The following is a 12,653-nucleotide window of genomic DNA, read 5'->3' on the forward strand; positions in this document are numbered from 1 at the left end:
AGATATACTTAACTCAGTAAAATACACTATTCTTACTAATTTTACCTAAATGCGAGTGTTTATTTGTTTTTTTTTACCTCCTTTGTCTTTTTCTATCTGGAGACATTTTGAGGCTAAGTGACGTCACAGGGAAACATCTCATCCCATGGGGGGATTCATTATGATGCACATTTAAATCACTCCGAAATGTATAAATTCTGGTTGATGCCTCCTATATATTACATTCACAACATTCAACGTGTTATAAGACAACTGCCACTTTTTATTTGACCACGCGGCCTAAGTAAAGGATGGAAACCTAAATAAATGACAACTTAAAACTACGTCGTCTCTACTCATTATCTGAATATATGTATTTCGTGTATACGTAGGAGTGCGATAAAAACATCCAATTTGTACTGACTTGGTCTTATTTAAGCAAAAATTGTATTTTTGGTGTAAAAGGAAATTTACTTTGTTAACAACGAAAACAGTCATGAGTGACAAAAAAATATATTTCGATTTAACTCAAACCACACGTTCACACGTTTGTGCAAACATATTTTGTCGTTGCAAACATATTTGTACAAACTAAGTTTACACCACGAGGACCCCATTTTACCCATTAAATATTTACTAGTTACTATGATCGCATTGTTACATTAAACTATAAAATGTTACAGATATAGTATGCGGGCAAAACGAAGAATACACATACTGCAAGAAGTCATGTCCACCAGAAACATGTATTTCTATTGTAGCTAGGTTTAAATGTGATTCGCAAGAGAAGTGCAAGCCCGGCTGTGTCTGTAAACCCATGTTTTTGAGAAAGAGTAACGATGCTCCGTGCACACCGATCGAGGAATGTCCACAGTTACAGGGCTCCCTGGATTTCATAAAAAACTAGTCAATGTTACAAAGATCAAACCGAGTTCAGAAAAAATTAAAAACAGAATGTATAAAATATTTTTTATCTAGATAACTACAAAGATAACGTTAATATTTTTAATAATAATAGTTTGTGAGTACCACAATAACAAAGCGTAGGTGCTTCGAAGACAAAAACGATTCGTATTTAGGTAATTTTCAATTTCATTCCATCGAGATGTTTAAAAACCCCGCTAGCAGGCTGGAGGCTGGTTTTTGAACTAAATAGTAAATTCAGAGCCAGCGGCTTGCATGATACTACGTCTATCTACTAGAGGGCGTTGTATTAAATCACAGGAAATGTTATTAAAAGAGTGTTGGGATTTTTTTGTTTTTTTTTTACCCCAAGAATCCATTTCCCAGGAATATCAGATATTATTCTTAATTCATAGCGTTTTTTTACATTACAGATACAGATCGTATTTACTAAAGTTTATTTTATATTCAAATATAAATAAAATTATAAACAAATTAAATATCTTGTTTTACACAATGTTCCTTATTATAATATCTAAAAAACTTAACCGCCTTCAAATTATCACAGATAGACCAGCTTTCGAATAAAAAGAAAGAATCACAAAAATTTATTCGCCAAGTAAATAGATACGACAACAAAAACCAAACAAAAAAGTTTTTTTGAAGTCAGTTGCAAACTACTAACGAATGAAATAATTCAAAAGCTAACCAAATAAAACAATTTATTAAAATCATTGAACAACATTTATGTGATAATACTTTTTGTCATCTTCACTTATTGTATTTGGTGCGCCCGATAAAGGGTCTTTGCCTTCATGGCTCTTGGGAAATGCAATAACATCTCTTATAGACTCTGCATTACAACCGATAGACACAAGCCTATCAATACCTAATGCTATACCTCCGTGGGGAGGACAACCACTCTTTAGTGCATCTAAAAAGTGTTTTAATGAACTGGAATCAATGTTCAGTAAATTCAATATTTTCTCTTGTAACCCAGCATTGTGTATTCTAATAGAACCACCACCAACTTCATTGCCGTTTAGAACTAAATCGTAAGCCAGCGACCTCACTTTTTGAGGCTCTGTCTCTAACAAATGGAAGTCATCTGGATGTGGTGCAGTGAATGGGTGATGACAGGTCTCCAAGCCATTATCCCCTTTTAAAAAGAGAGGAAAATCTACAACCCATAAGGGCTTCATTGCATCATTCCCAACTAACAAATCATTTGATTTTAATAGAGATGCTAGTAATTGTCGAATTTCCCCTAAACACAAACATACATTTACTCTGTCTCCTAGTGCTATTATGCATGATTCATTTGATTTTAAAACACTTTTTACATTATTGGTAATGTCTGTCCCAAATTCCTTTTGCAAATTCTCTTCAAATACAACTTTTACATTATATTTATTTTTGATTTCTTTTATTTGATCCTTATACTTGGCTGTTAATTTACCTAATTTGTTGGTATAAGAAATTGTGAATGCTGATTCCAAAATATGACCAAACATATTCGTAATATTTATCAGTTTTAAACCGTAAGATATGTCTGGTTTATCACTTCCATATTTTTCAATAGCATCCTTATAAGTAATTCGTGGAAATGGAGGTTTTGGTAATTTTTTAACGAATGTTTCAAACATTAGCTTCTCGATCATCGATAAAATTCCGTTTAAATTTGTAAATGACAATTCTATATCCAACTGAGTAAATTCTGGTTGCCGATCTGGTCGGGTGGCTTCATCTCTATAACACCTAGCAATTTGGAAGTATCTATCGAGTCCACCAGCCATTAGCATTTGTTTAAACTGCTGTGGGCTTTGCACAAGGGAATAGAACAGTCCGGAATGATGTGTAGGTACTACAAATTCTCTTGCACCTCCTGGAGTACGACAGAATAATGTTGGCGTTTCAACTTCACAAAAATTATGTTTCTCGATAAGAAACCTGCGCATATTGTGAAGCATTAGCGATCGTTGCCGTAAATTATATTGCATTTCAGGAAATCTTAAATCTACATACCGATACTGAAGTCTGAGTTGTTCTTTAGGTTTCTGATATTTGCGTAAATTAAAAGGCAATTTCTCAACATTATTCAGTACTTCTAGACGCTCCAAGGCAACCTCTATCTCCCCAGTACTCATTTCACGATTAATCATATCCTTTGGTCGTGATATAACTGTTCCTTCAACTTTAATTATGGTTTCAAGTGGAATACTAGATATATCTATAGAAGAATCGTTTATTACACACTGGGTGAGGCCATACGAATCTCGCAAAAGTAAAAATTTTGAAAGTCGAGTAAATTGCACCCATCCACATAAGGTTACTTTTTCACCTTCATTGAGAAGCCTAAGTTCACCGCAAGTATGTGTCCTGTAAGTAAAAGAGCTACTTTCTTGTATTGTTCCATCGTCAGTATAATTTTGTTTGGTTTGATGACATTCTGTAGAGAATACCCTGGAACATGTATGGGTGTATTTTCTATGATAACATTTTCTTAAAACTACATTATTTATGAAAGCTTTTCTTGATAATACCGTTTCAATTACAAAGGAACTTTTTATAAGTGATGAAATCCTTCTCCGCAACATCATTGCACAATTTCGTAGAGAAAATAAAATTTAATAACATCCCATTCCCAGTATCACACATTGACACAACTGTTATTATTATCAAAATGACATCACAGTTGTCAGATTTAGAATGACATTGACAATTTACTTGTCGTTCCAAACTTGCTCACACATTTTGATTACATAAAAACATAGTAATGAAATTTCCATACCCTTTGTGGCTAATGTTGATCGTATTGTAATCTTTGTTAATTTTTGTACACACAATATGCAAATAAAGAATACTATTATAGAAATAAAACATTGCACTGCTATATGAGACGAATATGAAGACATTTTGACGTTCAAAATTTTATTAAAGAAAATTATTATATGTGGTAGTCGAGCACGCTTCGGCACGAATGGGGCCATCGCACCGGGGAAGTACCACACCCCCACAGAAGACCGGCGTGGAACAGCATTCTGCTGTGTTTCGTTCGGCGAGTAGGGGAGCCGGAGGCCCATATTCTTTTCCTTACCCTTCCCAGTCCTTTGGCGTCCCACTAACTCCAATGCCGACTGTTAACATAAAAAAAAATATCTCATGTTGTAGACCGCTATACTGACTATATGAATTTAAACATTAATAAACTGAAAATCGAACCAGCTCGACCTATTTGTATAGCCGGCCAAAAGGGTAGTTAATTGTCGTATACTACTTGCGTACATTACGTACACAACAGAATATAGCCGTCCATAGAAGTGGCCCTTCTCCACCCACAGAATTTAATAATTCCAAAACTATACTTTAATAGTATAGCTATAAAAATAAAATAAAACTAGCCATTTTATTTATTGAAAGTTTATTGTCAAAAATTAAGTTAGTCTCATACGATTTGACAATGCATTCTCTCTGAATATACAATTATAAACACAAGGAAGCATTGACGACAGCTTTACACAAGTAAATAACGCCTAAAAATCTAAGTAATAAGTAATTAACAAGTCAAAATACTAATCTACTATACTTCTAGTCAAGAAAGGATTTTAAGTCAACAAAAAATTGTCAAAATAAGAATCAACCAAATTGCTCAGTGTTGCCAGTAACAATATTACAATCTTCATGATTGTATTAAATTGGACAGCTTACACTAAAACTTGTGAGAAACAAAATATAACCTTTTTCTTCATGAATAAGTTTACATTTTGATTGTAATTTTTATTTTTTACTGGTTACTTAAAATAAATCTTTATTGGCTCAGCAATAAAGTCTTAATTAAATCTGCTTATATCTAGTTCACCATATAGCTGGGATAGAGACAGGTAGGGTTGGGGGTGCAGCTCTTGTGAATAGATGGGGATTCATATAATCACAGGGTACACCGATACAATTAGGCACAGTGGGTACTACAGCTTGGTACATTTGTGTAGAAACATGTGTGGATCGCTGTATGAGGTTCGCTCTTAGCATCTGAAATTGTTAAAGATGAAAGTTTGTACAGGATCATACTATTTGAAGTTCAAAAAAATTTGAGCCCTAAAGAGAACTATGCACGTATTTATAGCTGTTTTTTAACAGAAGGTACAAGAAACGATATTTCAAATTTAAAACTACCTCGGTTCTGATCAGATTAACCAAAAAATCTACTAATTAACAAATATAACCATAAAATTTTTTTAAGAAATAATTACTAATTGAATAAAAATGAACAAATTTTATAAAATCTATTTTATCCTGTACCTTTAGGGAATGAAGTGCTATTTCGGCAGCCTCAACATGTGCTTGTTGTATCGAGTAGCAAGGTCTGGTGATCAGTGGACCCATCACCCTCGGTGGATTCAGCAAAGGCTGGCCTACATGTGGCAACTCAATGCTGCCAACCCATAAGTCATCTCCAGTAGGATCTATGTATTTATGGTATTTGTAAATTGGGGACATCCAGGAGTACCTGGAATTTTATAAACAATTTATAAATAAATTTGTTTTCTGTATAACACCTACTTGGAAGATATTAGTTTATCAAAGGGTGGCTTTAAAAATGTGGCAAGTAATTGAAGGGTAGTTTCGAAATTTGTATGAACTATAAATGCGTGTAGAGTTAAAAAAATATTATATACCTTTTACACATGGACTCGAGCTTAGCTGGAGCCATTGTGTAGCTATCAGTCTGACAAGCTGGCTTATACTCAATGGGCGAGCAACACGGAGATTCCACTGCGCAAGCCGACCCGATGCCTTCGTCATTAGGGCTGCTAGCGTATTCCTTCTTCTGTAGGTGTTGTTTATAAAGCATCAAAGTTTGAGACAAGTCCAGATTATTATTAAACTTCGCATTGCCTCTCCCTAGTTTCTGTATACGGTACAAGTCGCGATCGACCGGCTTGGCCCAACGTATCTCAATATTACTCCCGTCTATCTCCGCATTTTGCAATTTCGCCATAGCAAGCTCAGCATGTTCGCGCTCATAGAAATGTACGAATGCATAGTCGTATATTTTCTTTACCCGTTCGACTTTATTACTTATCGCAGTTTCGAATATCGTTTTTATAGTTTCGGGTAATGTCCGAATATCAAAGTTACGAACGTATAAAACTTTTACCTGTAATAGATAAACTGTATCAAATCACGTAGCCATCGTTGTTTACGTAAAGTTATATACGCATCGCATTACTATTCATAATAATGATCTTGCATTCTAAACTTAAACAATAGATACCGTATAGGATATTAAGGAATGATATATCCCGAAAAGAAAAAAAGTGTGATGGAAAAACGAAGTTCTACCCTATAACAAAAAGTTATACGAAATAACATTGCTTTGCCATGGACTTAGGACTAGGGGGATAGTTTCGAAACACGTTTCAATAAACTAACGTTCGCAAAGCAAATAGAAAAACTACTCACAAGTTTCATCTTCTCGTCGTCAATATCTGGCTCTGGTTCTGCCCAGTCCACCTGCACCTCCCGGTCCCACAGCTTCACGCAGCCCGGCACTAGCGCGCGCCGGGCCATCGCTGCCGCCCTGTGCGATGTGAACTCCACGAAAGCGAAGCCCCTATTTTGGCGCCTATCGGAACAATTCTTGTAAATTATCACATCGACGATACCGGACACCCGATTCGACAGCTCCTCGAACACCTCTTCTTTAGTTTTATTCTTCGGAAGGTTCCCTATAAAAAGGCGACAATTGTCTACAGACTTAACCACCCCTATATGCTTCCGTGGCTTTATTTCGTAGTTATTTAGCTCGTGAACAGCGGTAGTGGCCTCAGATTTTGTGGTGTACGTGACGAAGGCGTAACCCCTGTTGGAGCCGGAGAAGTCCATCATCAGTCGTAACTCGTAGATTTTGCCGACAGAAGAGAATATCGGGACGAGTTCGTCTTCAAATATGTCCCTGGGGAGTTTGCCAACAAATACTTCGCAGCCTTTTGGCGGTGGGGGTCCCGTCCAGTCTGGCGGTGGACCAAACTTTCGTTGCCCATTGTGTTGGACGATAGGATATCCAGTCTTCTGCATCACGCCCAACAATCTTCTAGAAATATCGTTATTCTGATTACGATCAACCATTTTAACAATCAACGCGATCTACGTCTCAAATCGAAGTAACGGCGAAAGAGCGGCGCGACAAAGTGCCGCCTGCTTTTATATTTGCCGACAAACGGATTCGGCGGTTGTGACGTAGTGCGTTTGATTTCGAATGTTCTTTTGAGTGACTTTTTATTAAATTTATTTACAAAATCATATAAAAAATTAATGTTAATGTATTAAATTATTAGTCAGAATAATTTAAAAGTAAAATATTTATGAAATTGTATGTGAAAAGGTGTATCATAAATATAAGTATAATAATTTAACATTCATTTTTTTGTAGACAATACTTTGTTCTTGGTTTCTCAAAATATTCTACATTTATAAAATATTTAATAAATAAGAAATTACAAGAGTAATTTTGAAACTTTCTAAATGGAATTAAAAAATTTAAAAAGAAAGGGTACCATTTGGCATTACAATTTTTCGCAAAAGATGGCGTTGATATTGATTTATAACGTTCTGAATTCAAACAATAATATATCGATAGTATTATACTATACTTTACATATAGCATTATTCGAAACCTGATGAGTGTTGATGACATGTATATTACTTTTGTTAACTACTTAAGCTACATAACTGCCACTTATCATCAAAATTCGTTCAGTGGCTTTTGCGTGAAATAGCAACAAACAAACATCCATCCTGGCAAACATTCATCGTTTATTCTTTTCATATCCTTTACCCTTTAGAAGTGGGTAAACCATTGGCACTAGTCCTACCAAATTTTCATGGACGATAATGTTCCCTTAACATCAGACGAACCAAAACTTTCTCAACTTTTGGTTGGTGGAACTACTGGATGGTGAAATAGCGGTTGCCCGCTGTTTCATAAATAAGACATATATTTTGATAATCGGACACCCAATAAATAACAAGAGTGCAATAAAAAAGAGGCGGTCTCTCATTGGTCCATTTCTAAGCTCAGATTGAAGGCAGAAGGAGACAAGGCTTTATATCCCCCGCTGCCAACTTCATTATATACAGAGATTTATTACAATTACACAGGTGTTTTGACGCTAGAATGTCACTAACACTAACAAATTGTAAGAAATTAAGTCGATTGATCATAGACCACCGTACGATTAAAATATCACTAGTCTAATAATTTTACCTATTTCTTATATAATATTTGTGTTTCTTTTATGATATCGACATGCAATGAGATGACACATTTTTTATGATGGGTTTCTTTTAAAGGAATTTGTATAAAATAAAACAAAATCGAATTCATAAAATCTATATCATCACAGATATAATGGAATCATAGTAATATAACAACACACATACAAAACTGATATGGAACATCATTAACTGGAATCTATACATTTGCGAGGCTTATCAATTATAGAGTATAATAACTAAAAACAAATCTATAAAATTTGAGGGTGACGTCTTCATCTCTGGGGAGAAGTACCAAATTCTAAAATGGATACAAAATCTTAAATAATAGGAAAAAAATAATGAGAAAAGTTGAAACAAAAAAAAAACAAGTAAAATTCAGAACTACTTTGAGTACTTGAAAAAAAAAATCAAGTTAAACATAAAATAAGATCAATAGTTATGTTACATTTATTATTGATCTTGGTTAACTCAAACATATTATATATCTTCGCTCGCGCATATTACATTCTAGTTTATATTATATATACATTTCAAAAATATACAAATTAAAACGAACAGATTAACAGCTGGCATTGGATTTCAGCAATTTACATTGTCTTCTGATATTTTGTTTATTTTTTTTTTCATTTTATCTTGTTAAACACAGATTATCAAATTATATATATTCTCTTACTGGTAAAATTGATAATTGAAAAATGTACCGCGATTTTATTGGAAATTCTCCATTTCAGTAATCTAAAAGTATCTTACATTCATACACCAAACATACACAAGGTAAAGAATCATTCACGTACTAAAAACAAATGAAATCAAGCTCAAAAACTGTCCGAAACAAAACTTTGCTTACGCGATTTTACGGTAGAGTTTTCTAAGGAGAGATACAAAAGACTTTGAGCTTTACTGCCGTGAATTAAGGTGTTAATTTGAATGAATATTTCACGCAACGCTGCTCGAACATTTTTGACCATTTTTTATCAGGCGAATGTGAATAGTTGCTTCCAATATTACAGTTATCATATTTAAAAACAATGAAATACTACATATATACGTGAATTCAGATCTCTTAGAAAATTTCATATATTCCGTATCTATTTCACTTTCTACATTGGACTCTCAAAAACTAACACAGTCAATAAACGTAAATATAACACTATTAAATAACAAATTTTAACTCACTGTGTTAGCAGTTTTATTTGATTTTATACATATCTAATACATATCACAAAATTGTTAATTTTTATAAAATTTTTAAACATCTGTACATGCAGTATTTGACAATGTATTTTTTTGGAAAAGTAAAATATAGTATTTTCTTGTGTTTGATTTTACGCGAGTATATCATATAGAAACTAAATACTTTTTTCTTTAAGGTCTCCCCGTGACCACGCTCGCTGTAAAGTGTTAAAAACGTCGGGTTAATAATATAATGATTAAATCGTTAAAAAGTCTTTCATCTCTAAAACAGACATTTTTTTTATATACATATATAATCCAATTTGTAATCATATCTTATATACGTTTTTAGTCTTATATAATTATGTCTTCTTAAAAGTAGTTGAAGTTATATATTACGCTTTGATTTTCTACTGATTGATTGATTGATTCGATTTTTACTTATTTAGCCAAACTAACTCTCTTCAAAAAGACGAATTATTTTATACTTGCGACACTAGCGCCATAGTGACTAATACATAAGAAAAACAAAATAACACTCAACTATTTTTAACCGGATACAATACTTGAGTAATAACATAAACACGTTAACTGTATGTGTTTTCCACTACATAGACAATAAAACAGCTGCATTGAAAAAAATACTTCTTATCACAATAATAATAACTTCATATACATAATGAAGTTTATACAATATATATATATACATTGACATTGAGAAAATAAAGTTTACCCGACTACGCTTATATTTTTGTTGACTGTATGTATGCAATGGGTATAACAACATGATTTGACAAAACACAGTCAAATTCGATAACTGGTATTTGACCATTTATGTAATAATTAAATACTCTTTTTTTCAGTCGGGTTATACTAACATTTACGTTACAATTACCCTTCGATCATAAAAAGAACTAGATACACAAGCAGGATCAAAAAATCCAAAGGACTATCAGTGTATAGTAAATTCGACTTTTAATCATGCAAATAATGTTGAATTTAATTTGATGTATATTGAGCTAGCTAGTTTATGAATACAACTTAAAATGATACTAATAAACTTGATTTTACTTAAGCGATTGTTTCTAGTCAAAAATTTTAACAATCACATTTTAGGACAACAGTTTTAAGTTTTAAACACGCTTTTATTGACCTCTATATTTGTATGTAACCGACTCCTTTAGACTCGATTTTGATACACCTTAAACGGATAGATTTTTTTCAGAATTTGTGCAATTATCAAGGATCGGTGACAATACAATAATTTCGTGAATTTATTGTATTAGTCTGATTAGAATCATCCGGTTAAAATAATTGTGTGAAGTGAGATATTTGATTCTATAATAAAACGTGTTTTATTGTGCATCTAGTTTCTTTTTAAATGATTGAAGCAAATTGCCACAAAAAGAAAACACCAACTAACTTTTAGAGAATCAAAGTTTTATGCTTAATTCTAGTAGTGTAATGTATGCCATAATCTGTATTTAACCATTTATATTATTCACACAAAGTGTACACCATATTAAACCGTATATAACCATTTATCGAGCTGAGTGTACACTATATTAAACTCTATACAACTATATCACATTTCCGAATGTGTGTCCAGCGCCTTGTTATCATATCCTCTCGCCGTAGTCACGGATGCTGCGTCCGTATCGAAACTCGCATCGTTGTCTATTTCGAGAACCCAGGGCTGCTTCTCCGCAGAACAAAATATGAAGTAAACGATCGCTCCGAGCATGTATATAGCACTGGATATGAAGAACACGTAACGCCATTGTTCCGCCGTCTGCAAGGAGACATTTGTGTTGGTGAAAGATTTTATTTTGGTTAAAAATTTTTTTTTTTTTCAAAAAAAGCCATATTTTGTGGCTTACACCGATTTATGAAAATTTGTAAGTAACATTATTAATTTTGCATGTTTGTAATAAGTAACCTCAAGAAAAAAAGGAATAAAATAGATGTGCCACTTATAAACGAAGGTTTCAAGACCTTAATGTACAAAATAATTATAGTACAGAGGCTTTTATTGCTTTTTTTTTAATGATTTTCTGTACATATATTAAAATAAATTACCTTATCAGTAACAATAGAGCCAGCTAACGGCGGGCTCACAATGCCGGGCAGAGTCGCCACAGTATTGGACAGTCCCATCAACACGCTGGCGTGAGGCGGCGCTATGTCTAGATGATTTACGCTGAAATACAAATCACAAACTAAGTTTACTACTTACTACTTAGTAGTTTAAATAGTTATGACGGCAAATAATTATTTTTGTTTATTTTTTAATTATTGCATTATTTAAATGACAATTTAACAGCAATCTAGCTAGGAAAACATCGGCTTTATATAATGTAAACTTTAAAAATATATGTATGTATGGATATTGTTATAAATAAATAAAAATAAATATATCAATGTGAGGATGAATGGACGTTTATATTTTCATCCAAAACAGTTGATTGTATCTTTATGAAATGTTTCTTCGTGATTTCCTTGGATAACATTCTACGTGTGTTCTAATAACTACGATCCGAAACTACTGGAGTTTTGAAAATTATTTTTCAAAACTCACCAGTGGTAAGTTACATTATTCCTTAGTGATATTTGACAGTGTCCCTTTGGGTTACAGAATCCGAAAAGAGAAATTCCTCACCTAAATCCAGACCAGGCAAAGCCTCCCAGACCAACGGCTATAGTTAGACACACGATGCAACCAGTCACGCTACCCGCATATGCGGCCGCTACCATGAATATCGTCTGAAATTGAATTTTTATTATTATTAGAATGTGCTGTCTATCTGTTTCTTCGTCACGCCTAAACCATTTTATCAACTCTCAACAAAAGCGTAATAACAGTTTATTATACCAGAAATCCCATATGAAAAGGAACTATTTTGATAAAGTATAGGAACTGTATCTATTCCTTCGAATACGCGTGCGATGCCGCGGGCGGTAATTCGTTTTATATAATTGCTAGCTTTGCAAGCGGCTTCGCATGAGTGAAGTTAAGAGTAAAACCCCTCTCCCCACTTTTTCTAAGTTATGATTCATATAAACCTTTCTCTTGAACCACTCTATATAAAAAATCCCTTCAAAATAATATGCAGCTTCATTTTAAAGATCTAAGCATATAGACACACAGACGGCGGAAAGCGTCATCACCCTTCTAAAGCTTAAGATCCTGGACCTCAATGCTACTTATATTGTATAATTGCGTCTTCTACTTCTATTTCTATTGCTCTTGCCACGACGCCATTTCGACAACTGTTATTGCTACTTCTACTGCTACTACTACTGCTCTTGCCACGACGCCA

General features: G+C 33.6%; 3 protein-coding genes across 3 annotated transcripts in view; all 3 read right to left on the bottom strand.

Moving 5' to 3' along the window:
- Positions 1-1,587: 1,587 nt before the first annotated feature.
- On the bottom strand, positions 1,588-3,561 carry LOC119831031 (aspartate--tRNA ligase, mitochondrial-like). Its single transcript, XM_038354252.1, has one exon. It carries the CDS (start codon positions 3,480-3,482, stop codon positions 1,614-1,616), a length of 1,869 nt encoding a protein of 622 aa, XP_038210180.1. The 5' UTR covers positions 3,483-3,561; the 3' UTR covers positions 1,588-1,613.
- Positions 3,562-4,553: 992 nt separating this feature from the next.
- On the bottom strand, positions 4,554-7,011 carry LOC119831228 (probable RNA-binding protein 46). Its single transcript, XM_038354518.1, has 4 exons — positions 6,346-7,011; positions 5,559-6,040; positions 5,182-5,389; positions 4,554-4,911 (listed from the first exon to the last, which is right to left on the bottom strand). The coding sequence occupies exons 1-4, from the start codon at positions 7,009-7,011 to the stop codon at positions 4,738-4,740; spliced, it is 1,530 nt and encodes a 509-aa protein (XP_038210446.1). The 3' UTR covers positions 4,554-4,737.
- Positions 7,012-10,043: 3,032 nt separating this feature from the next.
- Positions 10,044-12,653, bottom strand: part of LOC119831032 (sialin) — a 29,572-nt gene continuing 26,962 nt past the window's right edge. The window contains exons 9-11 of the mRNA XM_038354253.1: positions 11,993-12,096; positions 11,413-11,533; positions 10,044-11,125 (exon numbers count right to left, since the gene is read on the bottom strand). Coding sequence (XP_038210181.1) covers positions 10,919-11,125; positions 11,413-11,533; positions 11,993-12,096 — 432 coding nt within the window. The 3' untranslated portion in view covers positions 10,044-10,918. The remainder of the gene's footprint in view (positions 11,126-11,412; positions 11,534-11,992; positions 12,097-12,653) is intronic.

The sequence above is a fragment of the Zerene cesonia genome, chromosome 13 (assembly GCF_012273895.1).
Source record: "Zerene cesonia ecotype Mississippi chromosome 13, Zerene_cesonia_1.1, whole genome shotgun sequence".
Classification (NCBI taxonomy): domain Eukaryota; kingdom Metazoa; phylum Arthropoda; class Insecta; order Lepidoptera; family Pieridae; genus Zerene; species Zerene cesonia.